Below are 12,370 nucleotides of genomic sequence, written 5' to 3'. Positions count from 1 at the left end.
ACCGGTTACCCCTCCAGCATCGAACCTGTGTCACTGTGATCGTGTAGCACATTCACTGGATCAATACTCTCGGCAGACACCCAAGTAGATTTTCTCTCCGCGGGGCGAAATTATCTTTGATTTAAAAAACTGTCGGGAGTCGAACAAGATGATCTGACACACCTCGGGGAGGATTCTGCCCTGAACATCCAACTCGATATAATAAATCACCTCTATCATAATAATCCAATTGACGAAAAACAAACTATGATTCACAATCATGCTTTATTCTTGTTGATTTCTTATAAAAGAATCAAATAAAAGGCTCTTCACACGCTGCTCAGTCTTCAGTCTTGCTGTATCCCGCTCTCCGTTAACTAAACTATACTTCTCTTTACACCTTAAGTCTCTTCATCTTAAATATCTTTTATTAGTTTGTGACTTCAAACCAAAACATCATTGATTGTCAACACAAAAATCTGTCGTAGCACCAGTACAATAAAACTGTACTTTAGCTTTGTTTGAAATACTGTTTGTTGTCGAACGAGGGAGGAAAATCTCAGAATAAAGGGATCCTAATAAGTACATTTCAAAATGAAGCACCAACCATACAAAGCATTTTTTTTTCTTTTTTTTTCTCAATAGATAGGCTTGTCAGATACACAAGAGGTCAAATATATTAATGACTATTAAATTAAGCACAACAAACAGTGTAAATAAAACACTGCAACACAAAGCACTCTGGGGTCTGGAAACACCATATCGGGACGTCGGGGGTCGGGCGGGGGAGGGGGGGGGGAGGGCGTCTCGGGAGCGACCTCTGGACTCCAGAGATGGAACGAGTTTTTTTTTTTTTCCTCTGAGCGAGATCCACAGGATTCTGTATCAGTTCAGGAGGAGTGGAGACACTTTTATCTGTCCAGCTCTGTAAACAAACTCTCAATTCTCACGGTCCAGAACGACATGATTTCAAACTGTGAAACTCTGGAGGAGAAATAAAACATCTATTCGCTCCGTCTGGTGGCGAATCTCTGGAGGAACGTGGAAATGAAATGAAGCTCTGATGTGAGCCGGTGATTATGTTTGAATAATATGTGCCGCGGTCTTCTCTCCTCTGCGGGGTCCTCCAGGTCTCCCAGGTTGTGACAAGAGAAACCATCCGGGCCAGTGGCCTCCCTGACTTAAGCGTCTTAGCTGTACGCTAGAGTTCACCAAGATAAAAGCCTCGGATTATCTCCCGCCGAAAAAATTTCCCTCAGGAACAAACAAAAAAAAAAAAAGAGTCCTAACATAATCCGTCCTTTGCCACAAGAATACATTTATAGAATCAAATGTGTTAACCCTGATGGCAAGATATACATATACACTACCATGTACATACATAATCGATAAAAAAAGGTTTGTTCAATAGTTCTCATTTATTCAAATATACCTATAGATAGGAACCTGAAAGCTGCTTTTTCCGGCGCCGACCGCTCCCGTGTGCAGGTCCCTTGTGATCACTTAATCACCTTCTGTCTGAGGTCAAAGGTTATCGGTGGAGTGTCAAGTCTTTGCAGTCGCTCGTTACACTGGACGGAGAGGTTTTCCTTTGAGCTGCTCGAGCTGAAGTGAAAGAGAGGCTATCGGCAGCGAGGCTTCCCTGTGTTCCTCGGCGTCTCCTCCTCCTCCTCCTCCTCCTCCTCTTCCTCCTCCTCGTCCTCTTGCAGGATGTGAATGGAGGAGCCCAGTAGTCTCTGGAGCTCTGGTACACATCGCACCAGATCCACAAGTCCTTCCTCCTCCTCCTCCTTGTTGTCCTCCTCCTTGCGTTTGCCTCTGTACGGTGAAACCAGAGCCGAGCTCACCTGGCTCACCGACACCTGCTTCCAGAGCTCAGCGGGGGGCAAGCTCACCACCTCCAGGTGCGGGTAACGGGCCCGGAAGATCCGCGCCGACATCTTGAGACGCTTCAGGACGTCCGTCAGGAGGAACCAGTTGCAAAAGCTGCAAGAGAGGAAGATGTCTGATGTTAGTCATCGGTCAGAGTAATGGATAAGAAACATTACTCACTGATGACGCAAAACCTGCATCTCACACACAGCAGATCAGGAGAACTTAATATGATCTGAGCTTAGAAATCCTCCTCTGAGGCTCCTCCTGAGGTTCTCTTGATGTTTGGGGGAGTATTCTCTTTTCAGACGGAGGGTCAGAGGACAGAGTGTAAAGCCTGCTGAGGCATTGTTATTTGTGATTTTGTTTCCAATTGTATTACTGTTGGTGCCGCCGCTGCCAACACATCCAGATCATTTCCTGTTTTCCTCAGAGCAACAACTACAGCGACAGCACGGGAAACAAAACACGAGATTATTCATTCATTTAGTTCATAATGGAGACATGAGAGCAGACGGGATCGGTGCCAGCCTGACGGGCTCACCAGTCAGTCTTCATTATCCCAGGTGATGTGAGGTTTTGAAGATTGACACAAAGAGGTCATCACAGCCACGGACACATTAACACTGAACAACAATGATCCATCTCACACTTTGGGGCCGAACGCTTACACAAATTCACATCTTTTAAACCAATTAAGACCATAAAAAAACTGTCGATCAAGTTTTTTAGATTGATTCTCACGACAATATAATCGTAAAAGCAACCAGGAGAGACTTGAAACTTCCCTCAGATTGGTAATCTCAGCACGTAGCCGGTTAAGTTGTGTGGTTGAACGTTTCAAAATAAAATTCTCCTTCCTCGAACACAGCAGCCAAGAGCTTTAACGTCGCCACGTGAAACTGAGACACACAATAAGTAAATACAGACAAAGAGAAAAGCAAACAAGGCTTTGGAGACACGTCTGTTTGTCAGGTGGAACACAGTTAAGTTTACCACACCAGCTAAAATGACAAATGATAGACATTTTCACAAATGGCCCGAGATGATGTAATAAATCATCAACAAAACACAAACAAGGCCTTAAAAAGGGAAATTCCACAGATTTTTCACATTGGATCAATGAGAAAAGACTTATGAAAAAAATGGTGGTACAACTGTGAACACTGAAGGGAGTTTTCTTTAAATTTAATCAGGTGGAGACCAAAATATGTAACAGACTTTGGACGTGGACTTTGAAAGATGCGGATGTCCAGTTGGTATCATCATCATCACCATCATCATCACCATCGTGATATCTCCGCCTTGAACTCAAAAGTCCAACTTTACAAAGGCAGCGTGCTGAGTCACCGGAGCACTCTTTAAATCTGGGTCACACCAGGTGCATGTTTGAAGTTTCAGGCAGCAGAATGAGTGGAGCTGTCACACTATGTTAACATCAACACAGGGGCAAACCAGGCAGACTTCTTTGCAGACTTCTGCCACTATTTATCTCCCTCTGTCTCTAATAATCACCAAAACTGTGGAAGGTCTGTTTCCATCTTAATGTGATGATCTATCTGTAATCTATCATCGTCACCATAAATACTGGAGGTGGAGACGGAGAAGTCGACCACTTTCTAATAACGCTCTCCAACAGTATTGATGGCTGTGAACTCACCCCTGGGTCAACGACACCTGAACGTGATAGCAGGGTAGGAGCGGCTCGGAGGAGAACTCAAACAGAAGGCTGTCTTTTTCCGAGTCCGGGTCCGTCTTCCCCGCCGTGTTCTCCTCCAGCTCCTGGTTCTCCTCAGACAGCAGGAAGTCCCAGCACGGCTCCTGGTCGGTCTCTGTGGAGAAGAGTTCACTGAGGTGAGGAGGCGACCAGCGGACGGACTCATCCGATAGACGGGGGTCGGACGCCCTCTTGTGGACGGTTTATCCACAGCAGCCGGGTGACGCCGCCATCAGTTAAAGGAACACAAACTTTACGAAGTCAGTCGCAGCTTGACGTTAATTACAGCCAACACAGAGACGCATGGCCACATACTCTGAAGGATTAATTACCGGTGGATGGCGTGGAGTGCAATTCAGCGCAGCGACTAATATGAAAACTTTCACATAATTAAACAGATACTTCTTCTTCACGTTTCTGTGTCGTTAGAGAGATACATTATAAAGGAGAGAGAACCCTGCAACATTAACAGACGAAACAAAGCCAAACAAAACGAATTCAGAAATAAAAGATGGCGGGGAGGAAAGGCTGTAATATGAAAAGGCAGAACTGGACATGCAGGCCCTGTTACTGGTGATTTAAAATGTTATTGAGCGTGATCAAGATTTTAACACGAACCTGGAGAATATTGTACAAGTTAAATGATTTAAACTTTAAACGTCTTTTGATCCAAGTCATTTTTTTCTCGGGCAAGTCGAGTCCAAAGTCAACTCAGTCTCTCCCTACGCAAGAAACATTTGTCTTCCCTGCAGTATCTGGTCATGATGAAGGCAAAGGATTTATTTATTACCTGTCAGATAATCATAACATTGGTTATATTCTTTAACCTGTTCAAAAAGCATGACAATTGATTGAATTTTTGTTTAGTGAGATTAACGGAAATTCTTTCTTGATTTCTTTTTTTAAATCAAAAAATATTCCCTCTCTTTAAATATTGACAGCCAGACATGAACACGGACAAGAAATTCAAGTCGTTGTGTCTCGAGTAGGTTTGGGCTGATGATGAGCAGTTAAGAGAGGGAAATAAAAACAAAAAAATGTCAAAGAATAATAAAGATATTTGTTTCTGGAGTGGTCTTTTTGTCTCCAGAAAGCAGCAGTCCACTTTCTCTTCAGCTCCTCCATGCAGCTCTAATCCTGTTCTCCCTCCACTGGGTAACTGGCTCCCTGTGGCTGTTTACAACACAACGCTGACGCTGGTACACGAGGCGAACACCCCTCCACGTCTCCGCGGCCGAGCCTGAACCCGGCCTAAAAACTAGAATAATTTCCCTGCGGCGACCCGGTCACTGCTCCAACGGGCCTTTGGCTCGTCTTCCTCGCAGCCAGAGGAGTAACGAGCTTTCAGCCAACATTTCCACCGCCACAATGTTTACAAACTGGCATGGCAGATATAATGATTAATGGGCAGACTGACAGGCAGCGTCTTACCAAACAGGGAGCTGCTGTAGAAATCCCAGTGTAAAGTAGGATCCTGTTCCTTTCGTCCTTCCAGGTCTGTGAAATATTCTGTGAAAAAAAAAAAAGTGTCTTGTGTTAATTTTGATGTAATTTGAATGTCATGACTGTGTTTTTACATTAAATGTTTAAAAAATATAAAGACAGGACTTCACATTTAGGATTTTCCCCGTATAGGACGAAAAAATTGGTGTACGATGTCTCTTGCAGTTGTCTGAACAAAATAACAGGCAGCAAGAAAATCCGCTCTCAGAATCAGAAAATTAACCGAAGCAGCAGTTTGTCTTTGTCAAACAATCTGTTTTTCAGCTGTCTGCGGCTGCCAGTGCAAAAGGAAAACTGGGCATCGAAGCTGTGTGTGTTAGTGTGTGTGTGTGTGTGCGTGACTGTATTAGCTACTGAGCCCTCATCTCTTTATTTACCTGAGATGCAACATGTGAGACAAACACACTCCAGTAAATACTGATAGAGCGGCCGAGTTAACACTGAAAGAAACACCAGTAGCATCGCCGCGCTAGCAGCTGGCTGATTTTTCATCGCTCTCCACAAACTGGCCGAGGTTCGGAGAAGGATCCTTAAAACTGGAAATAAACTACAGAGCTAAAAACACATGGTGTCTGTAAAAAAGGCTGGCTGGAGGGTTTCCCTCTGGTCCACTGAGGCTATGATTAGACAGCAAGCCCAAATCCATTTGTTTGACTTATCGAGATTGCATCCAGCGAAAATCTGATCCAAACCACATTTGGAGTTGGTTTGAAATGCGATCAAATCAGATTTCTATAAATGTGCCTCAGTCCCGGCGCTCTGAACGCTCATATCGGATTTCAAAGCGTCTTTTGTGTCGCTCACAGCTGACGCACAACGACAATCGTCAGCGCAACCAAGAGCGGAACCACGCAGAGAACATCAATCCGTGGTAAAATAAATTGAGGGCGTGGTAGTTTAGAGGGGCGAGATGATGGATCTATATTTCTCAAGCATACCGAGTTCCTGACGCCGCCATCTTTACAAAAGCTACCTATGCAGATAGGTGGGAGTGGGTTACATGTAGACATACAAATCACAAGAAAAACTCCAACACACTCTCTTTAAATGATTGATATGCCTTTATTGTTGCGGCACAAGAAGAAAAAAAGAGAGTAAGCATAAGAGTTTGATATGCCCTGACAATAAAATGCATTTCTAAATTTTAAGAGAGTTCCTTGGCGTTTTCTTGTGATTATATACTATTTATGATAGATACTCTGCCAACCCTGTGCTGTAATATTGTCGTTAATTGTGTGTCACTGTGCTGCTCTTATCGTATAGAAACCAACTCGAAGGCTTTCAGACTTCAAGACAGTAAACCAATCTGAGTCACACGTCTGAAAGCAAGTGGCTCAAACTGTTAAGTGGACCAGAGAGTTTTGCTTCACGCCACCTGCGTTGCTAATTGCTCGCCGTGCCAAATGTAAGGTAGTGAAAATGGACACGGGGTGTATTAATGTGTCGACACAATGCTCGAGAGACGGTGAAGTGCAAAAATAAAAGTTGTATTATTTATTTTCTTCCCTCATTTCAATTAACTTAATTAGAGCCTCTGTGCCGCGTTGTTTATTGTGTCTGAGGTGTTTGATGATGATATGAGGAATGAATTCAGCCCGGAGTAAAACATCTCTCTGACACTCTGGAAACGCTTCTGCTAATCTGAGAACGAGTTCTGCTGGTGGAAGAGGAGGCTGATAAAAAGGGTGAACTCACCTGTGAGGAAGGTCTTCATGCTCGGGCTGTGAGCCAGTTTCACCGGTGTGTGTCCAGAGTAGGTGGCCAGGGTCGGGTCCGCGCCGTGGTTCAGGAGCAACCAGACGATCGGAAGGTTATCACTCGCTACTGCGTCATGGAGGGGCCTGAGGAGAGAATGAATAAAATATAGATGTCTTTTCAGGGATGACGCAACAACAACAGACTGCATCTGAATCTGTCTGCAAACGTGTTTCAAATACGTTCCTCTGATTTATTACAATGTGTGTGAATGTTCGACTAGTACTTTGAGGAAAATAATCAAACTCTGACCAAGTCAATTAAATCATGCCATCCTGATGTCTCACCGTGTTCCGTCCTGGGCGCTACAGTTGACATCGGCCCCGTGTTTCAGCAGCATCTGGACAATCTGAGTCCAGCCTCGAGAGGACGCCTCGTGGAGAGCAGTGTAACCGGCGTTATCCCGCCGGTTGACCTCCCTGATGTCCTTCTCGAGACAGTACTGAACGACATCCTGCAGAGACAGACGACGCGGTTCAGAGGTTTACAGGAGTCAACTCGTGTTAGCAGATCGACACGTGTAAACAGGTGGATTTTCCTTACCTGATAGCCCAAACGTGCGGCGCGTTGCAGCAACGTCTCCCCGGCATTCTTATTAACAATCAGCCGCCGGACCTCTGGGGGGACGGGCCTTTTGGGTGGAGACTCTAACCCGCTGCTTTTCCCAGACGTGCCTTTCTTATTGGGCGGTGACGACGGCAAACTTTTTGGAGCTGGTTGAGGGCTTGCTGTTCTCTTTGCATCAGCGCCGTCATCATCCGGAGCAACCGAGGCCCCGCGCTTGCCCAGGCTGCTGCGTTTGGTCTTAATCTAAAATACAGTATTATTGATTAGAGCGCTGTGTGAAATTGAATCTCCTGTAATGCACTGCCAAGTTAAGGGAATAGGTTCCACTGATCGAGGACCGGTGCAGTATAACACCAGCTGCCGTCATAAAGGTGACAAACAAGGCATTTATCTAGCCACAGGGGGGCACTGCAAGCTAATATATTCATGGTGCATTGTGCCTCGTCGACCTGATGTGGTTCGAAATGGACTGTAACTCTACGAGCAGCATCGGCAGGTGACTTACCTTCTGGTCTTCGTTGTCACTCAAGTGTTTGCTTTTGAACTTCCTCTTCCCGGACGGCTTGTCGTTGCCCTCCGGCGAGACCTCCTCGCTCTCCTGGTAGCGGACCGACCCCGAGCGCGTGAACGAGGACCTCCGAGGAGGAGGCGGCTCAGGACTGGAGGCAGCGGGACTCGGACACCGATCCGCCCGTGGATCTGTAATGACAAAATGGATTGTAAGTGATGCTGTGAGGGAGAACCACTCACAATGCTAATATTTCAACATCTCCCATTTTCTCTATGATGTACTGAGGCCACTATAGGCATCACGGAGCACGGAACATTATAGATGCCGTATTGTGCCGACACCAGACGGCATGGTACTTCCTGAACCAATGGCCCTTGGCTCAGCCATCTTATCTGCTCTAACAGGGTAACTGCTGTCTGAGACACTCTGCTCTGCTCTTTGCGACCCTTTACTCAGGAGATTCTGTAAAATTTCCACATACACTTTAAACCTTATGATACGTCTTTATCTGCGTTAGCGCCGTACCAGCTGGCACTTCGGGGAAATAAGGAAAAATCTGATGTTGAATTTATCTCTGTAGTTTGTATTTGTCACTCATCATATACCGTATATACTGTAGTTGTTGAATAACTTAAATCTGTCTCTCAATATTATATCAATGCTTTCAGAATGTACCTTTTATGAAGATGAACATCCCCATAAATGTACTTGCCCATGTCTATTTAATATAGTCTAACTACAGAGGCCCCCGGCTCAGCTTCCCTGTGGTCAATTCTGACTCATTTATCCTCCTAAACATAATTATATGAACACACTCAGGCCTCGCAGACACATAAGCCACAAAAAGAAGAAAAAAAACATTATATTTAGGTAAAATATATTGCGTATAAACAAAAGAAATTAAAATGAAGTGTTTGTTCATGGTTTTCATCATGTTCAACCATTCCTAAAAGCCTAGTTACTACGGTCTGCACAGGTTCATTCATCACATTAATTTTTTTTAAGTCAACGAAATGTCAGAAAACACAGACAATCACAGCCAGCATAGCCAAATGTTTTGTCACTTTGTCTGGTTAGCAGCCAATAACAAAAAAGGATTAATGTATCATAGAATTAAAACGGGGCACATTTGTGAAGCCGTTACCAACTATTGTTTGGTGTCGTTCAAGGACTCCAACAATTATTTGATGATAAAAGACGAACAACACAATCATTTTCATGATCATTTCATCTGTCAATTACTTTCACAATTCAATGATTAATGGTTTGGACTATAAAATGTCAGAAAATTAGTTTAAAATGTCCATCACCATTTACAAAAGGCCCCACTTGATATCTTTTCAGGAAGAAGGGAAAAAAAGACATTACAGCTTGCATTTCAGTTTTGGTTCTGGTTCCTGTTCATGGAGCCCGACTCGTACTTGATTTCTGGGGCTGATATTAGGAGATAAAAACATTCTGATACTGATAGATCAGCCGAAATATACGCAGGTTTTGGCAGCGATACCTCAAATGTACCTAACGTGACCCTAATGCACTGACATGTAGGTTTCATTGGGAACATAATAAGTACTAATCATCCTGAGCATCAAAGAAAGTTTCCGTATTTGCACATATCGGGCAACGTATAAGCCAACACCAATATATCAGTGATTGGCCAATATCAGCCAACCAATTCATCGATCGGGCACTCGTTTTGCCGACAGCTGACAGTTTTTGCCGGTTGTCATCCTGCATCATTAGGTTTTTACGCTTCTGATGTGTATATCCATGTTTTTACTAAGTGTCAGAAAGAGCTCATGAAGAAATAACTGATCAGGAGCTTTATTAGTCTTATCGACCTCGCGTTATGAATAATGAGAACCAGGAGGCCTCCAGCACAGTAATGACTCAGGGCTGATCACTGTGTGATCGCTGCACGGAGCGGTCCGGGATACAGCGCAGCAGTTTTAACAGCTTTTGACCTAATAATCGGCAGGAGGTACATAGAGTTGCCGTGGTTACGATTTTTTTTTTTTTAATCACTTGTACAGATCGACTGATTGTTTCCTGGACAGATTTAATGATCAGCCGATGAGATTTAGTAATTAAGCCTTTGAAATTACGCTACGATCACATATCTATCAGGAAAAATCTTGAGGTTGTTCCGCTTGTTTTCACGCCACAAACGAACCACGACAGAGTCCAGTTGTGAGAGGACCAGGAACGACTTTTCATCAGTCTCTGTCAGGTTGTCTGGTGCTTGACTGACAGCTTTCACATCAGCCCAAACGACCTGCACTACCCAGAGTGCACTTCACTGATGGAAGGTAACAAAGTACAATTTCTCAAGTACTATACTTAAGAACGATTTTGAATTACTTGTACTTTATTCTTTATACTTCCACTGCACGACATTTTGAAGGCTAAATGTAAATGAGTGTAAAATGTACTTGTAGCTTTGATATTTAACTATATTTAATGCCAAATATTTTAAGACTTTCACTGACATACCACTGGCAGGGGGGACATTCACCTTTATCAAAGTAATATTTTAACATGATGTCTTCACTTTTACTCAAGTATGACATCTGTTAACTTTTACAACACTGGCCTGTTTAACTGAACCAAGACAGGTTGGGTAGGAACACTCTTATTTTGTCCAAAAACAGCCCAAAACCCAAAGATATTCTTTTTCATAACAAAATCAAATACAGTGAAAATCGCAACTCATATTGGAGAAGCTCAAATGTGACGTTAGGCAAACTAGTCAACGATTATCAATTAGGAAAATACTTGCGAAGTAATTTGCTGTCATTCAAATGATTGATTATTCAATTGTTGCAGCTATTCGACAAGCTTTTTATTTCAGCCCTGGATTGTAGAAGAATAGTAATAAGCGGTTATGAACCTGATGAGATCTTGTAATATGTTTAATCTGAAAGACTTCATTCAATTATGATTTTAGGATCAATGTTTGTGCAAAAGATGGCTTTAAATCTGAGAAGTTGTTTATTGTGATGTTTGATCAGCTGTGCCTCAGCGTGTCGTTTGGGTGACGAAGCAGCAAACTGTCTGTTTTTGGTTGCATACGAGTATATACGACAAAAACTCTAATAAATATATTGTTATGAAGCAGCTGCCACAGTCACATTTTAAGATTTCATACTATAACTTTGTAAAATGTTTTCAATCCGCTGCACTTTTGATTAAAACTTGAGTTGGAAACAGTTCATTGAAAACTTGACTGGTCTCTGGAGAGAAACAGCGTACCTGCTGGGATACCGCCGTCCTGTCTCTGGGAGTCCGATCCTTGGACGTGCTCTCCATCTTCCATCTTGTCTTTCTCAGTGATGTACTCCCCAGTCTGATACTTTTTGCTACGACATCGCCGGCGTTTCTTATTGGCGGGCGATTCACCGTCGGCGCGGGCCGCCTTGCCCTTGCCCTGAAACCCTCGCTGAGGCAGGGGGTTTGAGCGGGGCCTCCCTCTCGGACGGCGGGTGGGTTGGTTGGGAGTCGGAGAGGGTGGCAGAGAAGCTGCTGGGGGAGGAGGCATCGGTGGGGGTGGAGGGGAAGGGGTCGCAAAGCCCCAGAGGTCGAGTCGAGCCTCATCAGCTCGCCGCCGTCCTCTCCTCAGTCTTGGGAAGGAGCTCTCTGTCGCTTCGGTCTCCTTATTGGGCACAGCAGCGCTATCAAGAGACACTGGAGTCTCTTCACGGCGAGGACCGCTGCCGCTATCTGTAACTGATTAAATCACAGTTGTGATTGTTATAGTCACACCAGCATCTATGCATAGAAATGACTGAGACATCCAAAATTGCCATTCAGACAATACATGTGACATTTTCTGCCTGCTTAACACACAAACTACCCGAGGCTGACTGCAGGCTATTTATCTCCGCGGCTGAAGCTATAAGATGCCACAGTAACCGAACTGTAAGCTCGATAAAAGGCTACAGGTCTGACACAACTAAGGCATCATTAAATTTGTGATAGATATCAGACAAAGCCCCACACTGTGAGATCTTTACAGGGCCAGTAAATGACACAGGATTATCAGAACAAAGACATACCTGGTTTGTTGCGGGTTGGTTGATCAACCTTGCCGTAACTGATCTTGTCCCTTGGAGTCGTCTCTTTAGTTTGCGGAGGAAGTTTTCCCGCTGTTAGGCTCGGCTCCGGCACAGGTGCACATTGTCTCTTCTGCTGGAATACACAGGGGACAGAGGGAGCACGCTGTATTGGATGCTATTGATCACAAAGCTTTCATGGTGATGGAAAGCATGGAGCAGACTCACAATAAGCCCTTGGAAGTTAAATTTCATATTATTAGACGGAGCTCTATTTGGCCGATTCAGTTGTAAAAAAAAAAAAAAAAAAAATGATTCCTACATTAAATATTTCCATAGTTCAACCAGATGGAGATAAGAAAAGAACAAAGATATTTTAGACATTAAAAAGGACATAACCACTCACACACATAA

The 12,370-nt window shown here is 44.0% G+C and overlaps 1 protein-coding gene across 10 annotated transcripts in view; it reads right to left on the bottom strand.

Moving 5' to 3' along the window:
- Positions 1-245: 245 nt before the first annotated feature.
- Positions 246-12,370, bottom strand: part of bcorl1 (BCL6 corepressor-like 1) — a 39,152-nt gene continuing 27,027 nt past the window's right edge. For 8 of the 10 annotated variants that reach the window (XM_030395771.1, XM_030395767.1, XM_030395772.1 and 5 more), the window contains 9 exons: positions 11,960-12,092; positions 11,157-11,630; positions 7,899-8,092; positions 7,370-7,636; positions 7,114-7,280; positions 6,767-6,912; positions 5,000-5,077; positions 3,512-3,683; positions 246-1,965 (listed from right to left, as the gene is read on the bottom strand). In XM_030395771.1, coding sequence (XP_030251631.1) covers positions 1,602-1,965; positions 3,512-3,683; positions 5,000-5,077; positions 6,767-6,912; positions 7,114-7,280; positions 7,370-7,636; positions 7,899-8,092; positions 11,157-11,630; positions 11,960-12,092 — 1,995 coding nt within the window. In that variant the 3' untranslated portion in view covers positions 246-1,601. The remainder of the gene's footprint in view (positions 1,966-3,511; positions 3,684-4,999; positions 5,078-6,766; positions 6,913-7,113; positions 7,281-7,369; positions 7,637-7,898; positions 8,093-11,156; positions 11,631-11,959; positions 12,093-12,370) is intronic. The other 2 variants (XM_030395765.1, XM_030395764.1) reach the window with 2 other exon arrangements.

This window comes from Sparus aurata, chromosome 18 (genome assembly GCF_900880675.1).
Source record: "Sparus aurata chromosome 18, fSpaAur1.1, whole genome shotgun sequence".
In the NCBI taxonomy this organism is placed as follows: Eukaryota; Metazoa; Chordata; class Actinopteri; order Spariformes; family Sparidae; genus Sparus; species Sparus aurata.
Note: the sequence above shows the minus strand (reverse complement) of the source record. Positions and strands in the feature narration are given on the sequence as shown.